The sequence below is a fragment of the Protopterus annectens genome, chromosome 9.part0, assembly GCF_019279795.1.
Source record: "Protopterus annectens isolate FY-2018-M chromosome 9.part0, PAN1.0, whole genome shotgun sequence".
Taxonomy (NCBI): Eukaryota; Metazoa; Chordata; order Ceratodontiformes; family Protopteridae; genus Protopterus; species Protopterus annectens.
The window spans coordinates 1,436,984,697-1,436,998,472 of NC_056743.1; the positions used below are offsets into that span (position 1 = coordinate 1,436,984,697).

Genomic DNA, 13,776 nt, shown 5'->3' on the forward strand with positions numbered 1-13,776 from the left:
CCAGCATGGGAAGGAGTTGCTGTAAAGACAGCATTTTGAATTTTGGCACAATAAGGTAAGTATTCAGTGCGGACAAGTCCAGAATGGGTCTCCATTGGTTTTCTTTTCTTGGAACAAGGAACAGTCTTGAATAAAATCCTTGTCCTTGTTCTGCAGAAAGAACCTTTTCTATTGCTCTTATTTGAAGTAGGTTTGTTATTTGTTTGAGTGCCTCTGCCCTTTGATTTGGTGGCAGGTTTGGCCTGCCACGTCTTGTTGGCAGTGTATGAAAATGGAATCTGTATCCTGTCTATTATCTCCAGTATCCATTTGTCCTTTGTAATATTGTGCCAATTTTGTGAGAATAAAGATAATTTTCCGCCCAAAGGTGCTTCTAATTGAGCCCTGGATGGCGGAGTCAAAGTCAAGTCATTGAGATTGTCCTGACGGAGCAGTGGAAGGTCCTGCCACACCTCTCTGGTTCGGAGGCTGCCACTGACATCCTCTGTAGGAGCCTCGAGTTTGCCCTCTGCCACGTCTGTTTTTGCCTCTCTGAAATTTGCCTGTGTCAGGAAAGGACCAATGCTTAGGAAGGCCAATTCCCGCTGAATCTTGGAGGAAATCTTTGACTGTTTGCACTGATTTTGCCTTTTCCTCTATTTTCTTTAAAACCTCTTGTGCAGTAGCACCAAATAGCTTATGTTTCTCTAGTGGTGCGTCCAAAAGCTTAAATTTCACATGGTCTGGCAATGTTTGTTCCTTTAACCAAGCATGTCTGCGTATGACCGCACCTGTCATTGCTGCTCTACATGAAGCTTCCAATGCATCATATCCACACTGAAGAAAATGGCTGCTAACCTGCTTAGTATTATGAACCAATTCCTGTAACCCCTTTCTATCTAATGGTTCAGGGGAAGCCAGTTTCTTTTGCAAGTCATCCAACATGTATTCCTGATACTGAATCATATGAAATTGACAATTTAATGCTCGCATAGAAAGGGTGGAAGATGTATATACTTTCTTGCCTCACCTTTCTAAAGCCCTAGAATCTCTTTCCAAAGGGAGTGGGTTCTTAGCAGTAGAGGAGGAAACCCCTTTAGGCCCCTGAGAAATAGTTTCAGGGTCAGCAGTATGGCCCTTGAGCAGAAATTGATGTGTGTCTGGGACCCTGTAGTACCTGTCTGACTTGACAGGAGCAGGGGGGAGGGAGTCAGGGGAGACACTAGATTCCAAGTACACAGCATCTAAAACATTTAAAACTGGAGGAATAGCTAAGGGTCTATGCTGAGGTAGCTTTAAAAATTCCCTTAACCTTTTCCTAGAATCTGAGTATTCTTGGCCTTGCCATTTGAAGTGTTCCCTCATGGAATGAAGCGTTTCCCCAAAGGAAAACTCCTCAGGAGGAGAAGCAGAGGTAATAGATTCCTCCGCATCAGAATCCTCGTAGGCCGGGAAGGCCTGGTAGTCTGAATGTGCAGAGTCACCTGAGGCCTCATCGGAGGACTGGGAGTCTACCTGCTCAACCCTAGGCCTCTTGTCAGAAGGCGGCTGAGAGCCTCTATCTGGATGAGGCTGTGAACCCCTAATTAAAGAAATAAGGTCCTCAGCTAAACTTAAAATTTGAGAACCAGAAGTGGATCCCAGAGAAACAGATCTTGGAGGGAGAGACTTAGCCTGTTTGGCAGCCTTAGCACGTGTGTAGGCCTTAATGGACATAGACACTGGAGGCCTGGCAGCCCCACGTGCTGCAGTAGTCTTATCCACTGAAATGGTGTCAGAAATATCCTGGGCTGCGGTCTCAGAGGGGAGAACAGAAACCGGCACCGAGCTGGCCTCCAGTACCAAAGTAACCGGTGGAGCGGTGTCGTCTGTCTGTAGCGGTTGCGAAACCGGCTCAGAAGAGACCGAGACACTCGCGGTAGGCCTAAGCGTGGTGTCTGCCGAGACTGTGGGTGTCGGTCCTTATCCTTCCGTTTTTTAGGTAAATGTGCTGTCGGAAGCTCCGACGGCATGATATAACAGAAATCTTCCCCAAAATAATCCTGTGCAAACTCTGACCGACGCCCAAGTGTGTGTTTATTGAAAGAGGCACAAGCTGCACAGGCCGAGACGTTGTGTTCTGAGGGTAGGCAGTAAGAGTGGAAATCCTTATGAGGTATTTGTTTCCCACAAGTTAAACAATTATTAACTTTTTCACTTTTACCTGACATCGGCTGAGGCAAGAAAAGGTCCCCAACGGGGTACTTGGCTTTTTTGAAGACTTCAGTAGCTGAAAACACAGGAGCTGGTCGACCAGCACTTGCGAACTGCTTCTGGCACCACGCGGCAAGAAAGACTGGGGAAGATGGCGTCTGCTGACGTTTTTATACCCCAGGCGCTCTGACGTCAGGGAAAGGGCGACATCAGCCGACGCCGGACCCAGACTTTGGAATCCGGCCGACCGAAGGGCTGCCTGAGGCAGGACAACCCCACATGTCAGGACTGCAGTTGCATCCTTGAAGGACATCAGGGAGCTCTTGCATGCTCTGCTGATGACTATCGGGCTGTTGAGAGGTAGGTAAAGCGGGGACCATTGGACCTGGAGGGTCCATTGAAGAATCCGCATGTGTAGCCGAGCATGAAGGAGGAGTGGGATGGCTGCCGCCATTGAACCTAGGGCCCTCAGGACCACAGCTGCAGTCGGAGCCGGTTCTAAGATGGCCGTGATATGACACCTCAGGTTGGACAGTCGATCTGGAGTGAGGAATGCCCGTATGTTTCTTGTGTCCAATCTTCCTCCTATAAAATCTATAAGCTGTGTGGGGGCCAAGGAAGATTTTTCTCGGTTTATGGTGATGCCCAGCCAAGGGGCTATGTGAAGGAAATAGTCCCTGGCTGAGCACAGTAGATGCCTTGATGATGCTGTAAGGAGCCAGTCGTCCAGGTATGGAAACACCTGAATTCCCTGGAGTCTCAGGTGGGCCGCTACCACCGCAAGTACCTTGGTAAACACCCTGGGGGCAGAGGTGAGACCAAAGGGAAGGACCCTGAACTGGTAGTGATTGGCTCCCAGCCGGAAGCGAAGGAACCTCCTGGACCATCTGTCCATTAGAATGTGGTAGTACGCGTCCTTGAGGTCTATAGAGCACATCCAATCGTTCTCCCGCAAAAGGGGGAGGATAGATTGTAAGGTGACAATCCGGAACTTTTGCTTGGTTACAGACAGGTTCAGTTGTGACAGGTTTAGGATCGGTCTTAAGTCCCCCGTCTGTTTTGGCACCAAGAAGAACCTGGAGTAAAACCCTGATCCGGTCTGAACTCGGGGGACGCATTGGATGGCTCTTTTTGTTAGCAGCTGTGCGATTTCCAAAGTTGCTACCTCCCGTTGATCGGTTGGTACATCGGGGAGGTTTTTGGATCTGGGAATACTGTGAAGGGGGATTGAATAGCCTCTGGATATCACTCGAAGCACCCAATGGTCTGACGTGATTGACTCCCATGATGTCAGGTGCCTCGAAAAACGCCCCCCCCCCCCCGACTGCCTCCAGAGAGGAGCAGCCGGGTAACCCATCAGGGTTGCTGCGTGGGTCTGTCAGAGAAGGGTTCTCTGGACCCAAAGTTCCTAGGAGCCCCTCTGCCTCTAGGACGGTGACCTCCCTGTCCTCCTCTGCCACGGAAGGACTGGTTGTCCGGAGCAGGTTGGGATTGCTGCGATTTCCGGAACCACATCTTCTGTCCCTTTTGGTTCTTCGAGAAGGACCTCTGGGGAGCTGAGAAGTGGACTTCGACGGCAGACAGCGTCTTCCCGTCCTTTTCGCTCTGGACAAGCGTTTCGCGAACCGTTTTGCCAAAAAGGGCAGAACCATCGAAGGGAGCATTCGCGAAGGTAGCTTTGAAGGACTCCGCGAAGTCACAGTGGCGGAGCCAGGCCTGGCGTCTCATAACAAGGCCCGATCCGCTAGCTTTAGCGGCTCCCTCTGTAGCATGAGATAAGAGCCGCACAGAAGTATTAGACACCGCTCTGAGAGTGGCCATACGGGTGGAGTACACTTGTTTGTCCTCTGCCAAAATGGACTCTGGGGGAGATGCAGCGTATTCCTTAATCAGGTCTCGCTGCATCCTGATCACGTGTGCCATATAGTTCAGCCCTCAGGAGAAGGTTGCTGAACTAAAGACTCGCTTCCCAATGCGATCCATCGAGCGGGATTCCTTGCTCGGGGGATGCATAGGAGGGACTCTCCTGAGCCAATTCCCTCTTTGTGGCTGCAGCCATCAGCATGGCATCTACTGGGGGTCCCTTACTCCAATGTGTACGGTCCAATGGGGGACTAAGAATGCGGTCCGGACGTTTGGGAACAGGCTCTACGGTGTCCGGGTCCTTCCACGCTCTGTTGGCAATAAGGTCCACCAGAGGGTCGGCAGGAGGGGACACCCAAGAGGTAGACGGGCCCGCCTCAAATGCCTCCAAGAACACAGACTCGTCCGAGGAGGCCTTGGGTGCAGACCCCCCCCCCCGATCCTTAACATTTCCATAATGTCTCCAAAGGAGACATCTTCTGGGGGTGATCTTGGGAGCCTCCCTTCCTCCAAGTCCGTGTCTTCAATAATAGACTCGGGGGAGTCCACGTGCCTCCTCTTACACTTATGCTTACGAGGCACTTCCTCGGGGGGACTGTCAGAGGAGTCCTCGCCAGCAACCAGTTGTTCCAAAGGAACCACTTGGGACATTGAGGCGGGCTGTCCCTGAGACCGGCTGATGGGAGCCTGGCCCAGCTGCGAGGGAGTGCGGGATGGAGCCGAGACAGGGACCGGGGGTCCGGATGTCCTCGACAGAACCCTCTCCACAACGTCGAAGGCCGAGGGGGAGCCGACTTCTCTAAGCCCCGAGAGCCGACCCCCACTCGGATCCGACGAATGGATCAGAACCGGAGCAGAGACAGTCGGATCCGAGAGACCGGTGCGCTCCGACCTAGACGGAGTCGAAGAGACACCGGCTCCCTTGGATCCGAGGCTAGGCCCACGGCTCCGAGAGGTCGGGTCCAAAGTACCTGAAGCAATCAAGGGAGGGATCGGATCCGACCCACCCCCAGGTCCAACGCTGCCCGGCTCCGAACCTGGGAGTCGAGTCGGAGAAGGAGCTATGGGGGCGAAAAAAAGAGGTAGAGGCCCCTCCCGGATGGGGGGGGGGCAGGAGCACTCCCATCTGCATCTGGGCCTGGATGAATCCCCTCATCATCCGGTCCATATCAGCGTCCGACATAGAAAAGGTTGACCTCGACGAGGCCACCGAGGCGGATCTAGAGTGTCGCCTCGATGACCTCGACGAAGGTCTAGTCTCCACCTCCTCGGGTCCGGGAGAGAAACGAGGGGATCGGAGCCGAGGTGGAGGAGATTTAGAAGCCAGAGGGGAGGCACGTTTAGGCAGGGGGGGGGCCCCGAGACAGAGGCCTCGGCCCGCCGCTTATGGTGCCCCTCCCTGTGCCTCTCCTTTTCCCTCCTGGTCTCCCTATCCTCCAGTTTCTTGGCGGGAGATTGAGTCCCTGCCGGAGGAAGGGAGACCGAAGTAGCCACTGGTGTAGCAGGGGCCGAGGCCGAAGCCGATTCAGGAGGAGAAGTCCCACCAGAACCAACTTCGACCTCCGCTCCCTTAAAGCCCGGGGGTTGAACCCTGCACAAATGGTACAACCAGATGAAAGGTGTTCAACCCCCAGGCATTGCCCGAGTGTGGCCATCAGCCAGGGAAAGCTTATGGCCACACTCGGTACATTTAGAAAATATAGCCTTGGGGGCTTCAGACATGGCTACGCCCTAACAGGCCCTAAAAAAAAAACCACACACACACAACTAACACACTAACGAACACCCGAGAAAGGTTAACCAAAAGAAGGGAGGAAAGCCTAATCAAACACAGTAATTTCTGCTAAAGTATAAAAAAGGAAATATAGTCAAAAATATTTCACCAAATCTCTTTGCTATGGAGCTTGAAAAATCCCGTCAGCTACTGAACGCGGCAAATGAAATCTGAGGTCAGTCAGGGCTTAGCAGGGGATTATGGGTAAAGGGAGGAGCTAGGAGCTCGGATACTAAAGCTTATGAATTGCCGGCTCGGATCCGATGTCGGATCCGAATCCCACAGGTTGCAGACAAATGAAGTCTTCCTACTTCAGATCTTGCATTTCTTCTTCCCATTTTCCTCAGCTGGTGCTTTCTTAAATCTCTCTGCTTCTCTTCCGACTTTTCCCTCTCCAACTGCATTAACTGAATGCAAGTAGTATCTTTTTATAATGTTCTTTTTTTTTACTCTTGCTACAATCCATCAGAAGCACTCTCATAAGCAACTGAACCACATGTGCTCTCATTTGGGTGTTACCCAGTCATCAGATGCCATCATCCAGGCAGCCAACAATGACTGCTAAGCTCTAAAATCCCTGATCCCTCTGGCATCCAGGAGGTTCAGCATGAAGTACTGGCCCCTGTACTTGCTACCTTTTGCTGCCAGCTCTTCCTATAGTATATGCTGTTTGGCATACATGCTGTTCCCATACTTCTATGTAGTACAACTAGCCTCCACCAAGTGTCAGTACAACACTGAGACCAGCTGCCCCCCTGCCCCTGACGGGTGAGCTAATGGCAGCTGCTCATTCCTATCCTCCCCTCCCTGCTTAGCAATGCCCGAGCCACCAGTTGTATTTAGATAATATGGGTCACAGTTATTGCTTTGCATCTCTACGCCACAAGTAAGGCTCAGTTTAGAATGAATCTTTACAACCACCACGAACTTCTCTATTTTTGGAATTTTGTTTTTTATTTAACGTTTACAGCTTTTTTTTCTCAGATATAAAGATATCAAGCTTTCATTCTTAACTTGGAAGGTTTAGTAAACTTCACACAACACACTCCAGACTCACTATTATAGCCATACACAGACAAAAGAAATGAACTCCTTCAAAAGGGAAATGACACCCAACATTACAGTGATGAACTGCCAACACCACATTCTCAAAGAAACATGGCCATGCCACTTAGTGAGAACCTATGAGAATACACAGCAATGTTTCCCATAAATGGGATCCTTGCGCTAATAAATGTAACTATGCTGACTTGAGCCCACCACTAGCTTTTACAAGCAAGAGAAATAAATGGACCATCAAAACTTCACTGGTTAGTAGATAACCTTTCAGAAGCGAGATCAATTTCTACACATGCCACCTGTATTAAAACACAACTAGACTATAAAAAAAGCAGCCTAACAAATCACAAATTCATTTACAACAGCTTCAGACAACTCATGCATAAGCCTGACACACAAACACTTAATACACAACTGCACGACCTATCGCCCACACAAGAGAAATGAAAGACTCATACCAGGACAAAGCATGGTTCAAAGCCCTTTATGTGTAAACTTTCCATATACATTTACAAATGAGCTGCCAGAATGCAAACTTCAATTAGAAAATAAAACATTTTAACAGAAGCTCACTGAAATGCATCCAAGACACTAAAAAAGCGACTAGAAAATTCTGGTTTGCAGATGTTGATTGTAGCTGTGATTAATTTGCATGCAGTATACATGCAACCACAGTTCAGTAATATCAATATTAGTGGAACATTTTTTGCAAGTCCAGGGTACCCACTTTAAAGGAACACCCAAATCAATACCTGTGAAGAGATGGTAACTGAACTGTCATCTGCACTTACCACTCTGGATCTTAGCTAGAAAACTAAATGGAAGAAGGATTTTTCAATTAGATAAGCTGTATTTGCTTCCAGTGGACACAAGACCTTCAAAAGAAGACGGCTACAAATGACATCTGTACAGTAAATAAAGGTAAAGCTTACCTGTTTTGGGATCAATCTCTGGGGAAAGATGCGCAGGAGGGGTTGCTGGTGAGAAATGTTCATTGCTGTAGGTTATCAGAGGTGTAAGGGGGTGCATATGATGTGGATGCTGAACAACAGGTACCTTGTTTGACTGTAATCAAAATAAAACAATATGGATTTTACCAATAGCAGCCTTCTCCCACCTTAAAATTAATATTCAAGCAAGACACGTTTAATTCATCAAGATAGTACCAGACTGCAACTTGCTGAGCAAAAGAGCTGGATTTTAAATCAATAAACTGCAAAATTAAAAAAGCCCTGGAAACAAGGTGTGTGCTTTGGCACCAACAAGCTAAAGTGTAATGCACAGAATGCTGCACTTAAAAAATAAGCCTCAATAGATCAGGAAGAAACCATACTCTATGTAAAGATAATATAGAAAGTAAAACATGCATCATGGATCAGGAAGGCACCTGTTTAATGTGCACTAAGCAGGTAGAGCCCATCAAGGCTAAACACCAGGTATACTCTTACAGTAATAGTTTATCTTCGATAAGGATCTTCCCGTGATGGGCCCTCAGTTGAGATGTTCTCTTCACCAATAAGAAACCATTTTTTTCTGGAAGTTTCTGCAAGCACAAATAGATGGATATCGCAAACAGAGACTGCAGCAGAACTACTGGACCGAACACTGACACTTGGGAACCAAAAGATCTTTTATTATTAGCTGAGCGCTTTTGTTCCAAACCTTAAAAAGTAACTTCATCAGAACTGCAATTAAAAGACCTCACTTAAAATTAGAGCCAAAAAATCATGCGACATAGAACCACCACTAAATTCTTGCATTTGTTAATCCAATAAATTACTGTAATAAAATTAACAAATAGTAACACTTACTTCTAAACACTCCAATAAAAATTTCATATAAATGTTTTAAGCATCAAAATACTTTTAACAGTGCATGAATGGAACCAGCATCATTCACACCTGGAAAACTCGTGGCATCCAATCTTATTTGCCATTTTAGTTCACACTTATCCACTTGCTCGTTAATTATAAAACCACAAGGGTCCTTTACTATTTGTTCAATAGCTAAAAAACAAAACTTAGGAGACTTGAACTCTATGTATTTGAATAAAGCATTTGTATTCCTGCATTTTCATACGTTTAACAAATGGTCATATATCTGCTCTCAGTTTTCTGGAGGTCCTCCAGATATAAAATGCAGGACATGAATTACAGCAATATACACCACTTGTTTTAAGTTACAAGAGAATGTACCATTAATATCAAACTCCGTTCCACCAATATTAAAATGATTTGCTTGAATTATACAAGGGCATTGAAAAAGTACAGTTTTGTACCTACCATAAAATGTAGATGTCCGATAGATATGCAACTGCAGTCATAACATATGGGTTGTCCTGCCTCAGGCAGCCCTCGGTCGGCTGGATTCCAAAGTCTGGGTCCGACGTTGGCTGATGTCGCATTTCTCTCCGACGTCAGAGCGGCTGGAGTACATAAGCATCAGCCGACGCCATTTTCTTCAGTGTTTCTTGCCCCAGATGCCAGGTGCCCTCCAAGGAAGGCTGTAATCAAATTGGAAAACAAAAACAGGATTCCAGACAAATAAATGAGCAATAAACAGATACACCATAACAGATATCCCCAGCTAAGAGAAACAGGGATAGGAGTGGACCCTAGGCATAGAGGGGTATGGAGGTAGGGAAAATCCGACTGCAGTTGCATATCTATCGGATATCTACATTTATGGTAGGTACAAAAAGTACAGTTTTGTACCTACCATAAATGTAGATGTCCGAGAGGTATGCATCTGCAGTCCTAACATATGGGTTGTCCTGCCTCAGGCAGCCCTTCGGTCGGCCGGATTCCAAAGTCTGGGTCTGGCCTCGGCTGATGTCGCACTTCACCCGACGTCATAGCTGCTGTTTATTGGGTATAAAGGCATCAGCCGACGCCATTTTCCTCAGTGTTTCTTGCCCCAGATGCCAGGTGCCCTCCAGTAAGGCTAAATTTGGATAAATGCAATAATTCCAAACAGTGGAGAGCAAACAATATAAACAAATATAGAGATATATATATATATATATACATATATATACAAACAAATACACCATAACAGATTCCCCCAGCTAGCTAAAAGATGGGTAAATACCCTAGGAGTACCACAGAGGGGAAGGAGGGTGGGTAATTCTGACTGCAGATGCATACCTCTCGGACATCTACATTTATGGTAGGTACAAAACTGTACTATGTCCTTCAAGGATGCATCTGCAGTCCAAACATATGGGTAGAATACCATAGCCAAACTGGGGGAGGAGGTACTAAGATAAAGATGGTGTAGTTAGGATCCCTTGCAAAACAGCAGTTGCAAAACCTGCTCGGGATCTAGAGTATAAAGGAAGATTGTAATGCTTGGCAAATGTATGCACGGAGCTCCAGGTAGCAGCTTCTAAAATGTCTCTGGTAGCCACTCCTCGTAGGAAAGCTGTAGTGGTGGCTGTAGCTCTTGTGGAGGTCTGATATTATCAGGAGATGTCTTTCTATGAAGAGAGTAACAAAAACAAATGCAATTTCCTATCCATTTCGAGATTGTCTGTTTTGAAATTGCTTTTCCTTGCATTCCTGAAGCATATGCTACCAAAAGCTGGTCAGTTTTTCTGCTGGTCTTAGTTCTGTCCAGATAGTAGCGTAATTGTCTGTGCACATCCAAGGTATGTAGCAGTCTTTCCCCCCTGTTCTGTGGGTTGGGGAAGAATGTAGGTAAATGAATCGCTTGGTTCAATGATACTCTGGAGACCACTTTTGGCAGAAAGGTAGGGTTGGTTCTCAGAGAGACTCTGTCCTGATGGAAGATAAGGAAGGGTTGTACTGCCACTAATGCCTGTAGCTCAGAAACCCTTCTTGCTGAAGTGATTGCTAGTAGGAAAGCAGTTTTCCAAGACAGGAATTGTAATTCTGCTGTTGCTGCTGGTTCAAAAGGGGGGAAGAGTTAACTTTTCCAGCACAAAGTTGAGATCCCAAGTAGGTAAAGGTGGTTTCCTTGGAGGCTTTACATTTTTGATTCCTCTCAAGAACTGCCCGAGTAGAGGATGAGAGAAAACAGGAGGATTCAAGTTGTATTCTGCTGAAATTGCTGATGCATGAATCTTAATGGAGGAGTAAGACAGGCCATTATGGAACAGCTCTGCTAAGTATTCCAGGATGAGTGCTATGTTTGCCACAGAGACATTTTCTCCCTTTGCTGCACTCCAAATGAGGTATCTTTTCCACTTGGCTGAATAAGTCTTCCTTGTGGAGGGTCTGCGTGCCTCCAGGACAATATCCTTAACCCTCTGAGATAGATCAGGGTTATTTTGGTTTATACAATATTCCAAGCAGCTAGCTGCAGTGTTTTCAAGTTTGGATGTAGGATCCTGTAGTTGTCCTGAGTTAGTAGTAAGGGACTTAGAGGTAGATGCCATGCGTGTGTCCGAGACATGCTTCTCAGTAGCGGGTGCCAATGTTGCCTCGGCCAGTCTGGAGCTATCAGAATTACCCTTGGTTGATACTCTTTGATCTTCAGTAGAACTTTGTACATCAAGGGAAGAGGTGGAAATGCATATGCTGTCAGGTCTTTCCAGCTGAAGGAAAGTGAGTCCACCCTCCAAGCAAGTGGGTGGTATGTTCTTGTGCAGAATTTTTTCAATTGGTGATTGTGTGGGAAGGCAAACAGGTCTATCTGTGGTAGTCCCCATTTCTCTGTTATGGCTTTGAAAATATCTGGATGCAGCATCCATTTGTGAGCATCCGTGGAAGTTCTGCTTAAGGTGTTTGCTAGAGAATTTTCTTTTCCTGGTACAAATCTGGCCTGAAGTTGAATGTTGAGGTTCAGGGCCACATTCCACAGGTCCATTGCCATCCGGCATAGAGGATATGAATGTGTACCTCCTTGTTTGTTGATGTACCACATGACTGTGGTGTTGTCCGTCCTTATCAGCAGATGACCCTGTTGGAGTGGTCTGAATGCCTGGATCGCATATTTCACTGCCAGCATCTCCTTTAAATTTATGTGTAGATTCAGCTGGTCTTGGGTCCATAGGCCTTGTATACACTTGTCCACCATGTGAGCCCCCCATCCTAGGTCTGAGGCGTCCGTGGTGATGGTCTGGGTTGGATGTGGTTTGTGGAAAGGCAAGCCTCTGTTCAACTGGCAGGCCTGAGCCCACCACAGGAATTCTTGCTTCAGGCATGGAATTATTGGAATCTGGTTTTCTAGGCTGTGCTGGTGTTGAGACCATACATTCCTTAGGTACCATTGTAACTTTCTCATATGTAGCCTGGCATGCGGAATCAATATTATGCAGGATGCCATGTAACCCAGGGCTTGCAGGACTTTCCTTGCAGCAAGCTGAGTTTGTTTTGTTAATGACATGAAATAGCCTGGTAGTTGCTTTTGTTTTTCTTCTGTGAGAAAGGCCATCTGAGTTGATGTGTCCAGATCTGCCCCAAAGAATGTTATCCTTTGGGAAGGTACTACTCTTGACTTCTGCATGTTGACTGTGTATCCCAAGGCTTGCAACAGTTATATGACATTTTTCAAATCTTTTGTCAATTGTGCCTTGTTGTCCGCTTGTAATAGGCAGTCGTCCAGGTATGGGTAAATTTGAATTCCCTGGAGCCTGCAATGAGCAATTAATGATGCCAGGCATTTCATGAATACTCTGGGCGCAGTAGATAAGCCAAAGGGCAATGCTGAGAATTGATAATGCTCTGATCCTGCAAGAAATCGGAGGTATCTTCTGCAATCTGGTCGTATAGGGACGTGCAGGTATGCCTCCTTGAGATATAGAGTCACCAGCCAAGACTCCTTGCCCAGCATGGGAAGAAGCTGCTGGAGGGTCAGCATTTTGAATTTTGGGACAATGCGGTATGTGTTCAGTGCGGACAAGTCGAGAATAGGTCTCCATTGATTTTCTTTTCTTGGTACCAGGAAAAGCCTGGAGTAAAAACCTTGGCCTTGTTCCATTGGTGGCACCTTTTCTACAGCTCTTATCTCTAGTAAGTTGTTGACTTGTTTTAGAGCATCTGTGTCTTGGCTTGGTGGTAGGTTTGGCATTCCCCTCTTTTTTGGTAGAGTGTGGAAGTGAAACCTGTAGCCCTTGTCTATTGTTTGCAAAGTCCATTTGTCTCCGGTAATGTAATGCCAGTTGTCTGAAAATAAGGCTAGCTTTCCGCCCAAGGGAGCTTCCAGTTGTTCCCTGGTAGGCAGTATCAGAGCCAAGTCATTGCGTTTGTCCAGTGGAAGTGGTTGCAGTTGAATCTGTGGCGGTACTTCTCTGGTTGGTAGGTTGCCACTGACGTCCCCTGTAGGCACCCCTAGCTTGATTTCTGCCTCTCTGTGCTCTGGAGTTGTCTGGAAAGGACCAATTCTTCGAAGGCCAATTTCTGCTAAACCTCGGAGGTTGGACCTGTAAGAAATCCTTGACTGTTTGGACAGATTTTGCTTTTTCTTCCACCTTCTTCAGAACCTCCTGTGCAGGGGAGCCAAACAAACTTTGTTTCTCCATGGGAGCATCTAGGAGTTTTGATTTAACATGATCTGGTAAGGACTGTTCTTTTAACCATGCATGTCTTCGAATCACTGTTCCAGTCATAGCTGACCTAAAAGAAGCCTCCAGTGCATCATAGCCACATTTTAAGAAATGGTTACTGACCTGCTGAGAGTTATGTACCAAATCCTGAAGAGACTTGCGGTCTATAGGTTCAGGAGAGGAAAGTTTTTATTTATCTGGTCTAACAAAATTCCTGATATTGAATCATGTGAAATTGACAGTTTAAGGCCCTAGCGAAGAGCAGCAGAAGTATAAACCTTTTTACCCCATCTCTCTAATGCTCTAGATTCCCTATCAGAGGGAAGAGGGTTTTTGGCAGAAGCAGCTGCCACACCTTTCGGGCCCTGTGAAATGGTTTCTGGATCTGCAACAGGAGCCT

The 13,776-nt window shown here is 46.8% G+C and overlaps 1 protein-coding gene across 1 annotated transcript in view; it reads right to left on the bottom strand.

The window, feature by feature from the left end:
* TCF7L1 (transcription factor 7 like 1) overlaps nucleotides 1-13,776 on the bottom strand; it is a 580,879-nt gene that overhangs the window by 95,352 nt on the left and 471,751 nt on the right. Inside the window, exon 8 of the mRNA XM_044084398.1 lies at nucleotides 7,801-7,933. Coding sequence (XP_043940333.1) covers nucleotides 7,801-7,933 — 133 coding nt within the window. The remainder of the gene's footprint in view (nucleotides 1-7,800; nucleotides 7,934-13,776) is intronic.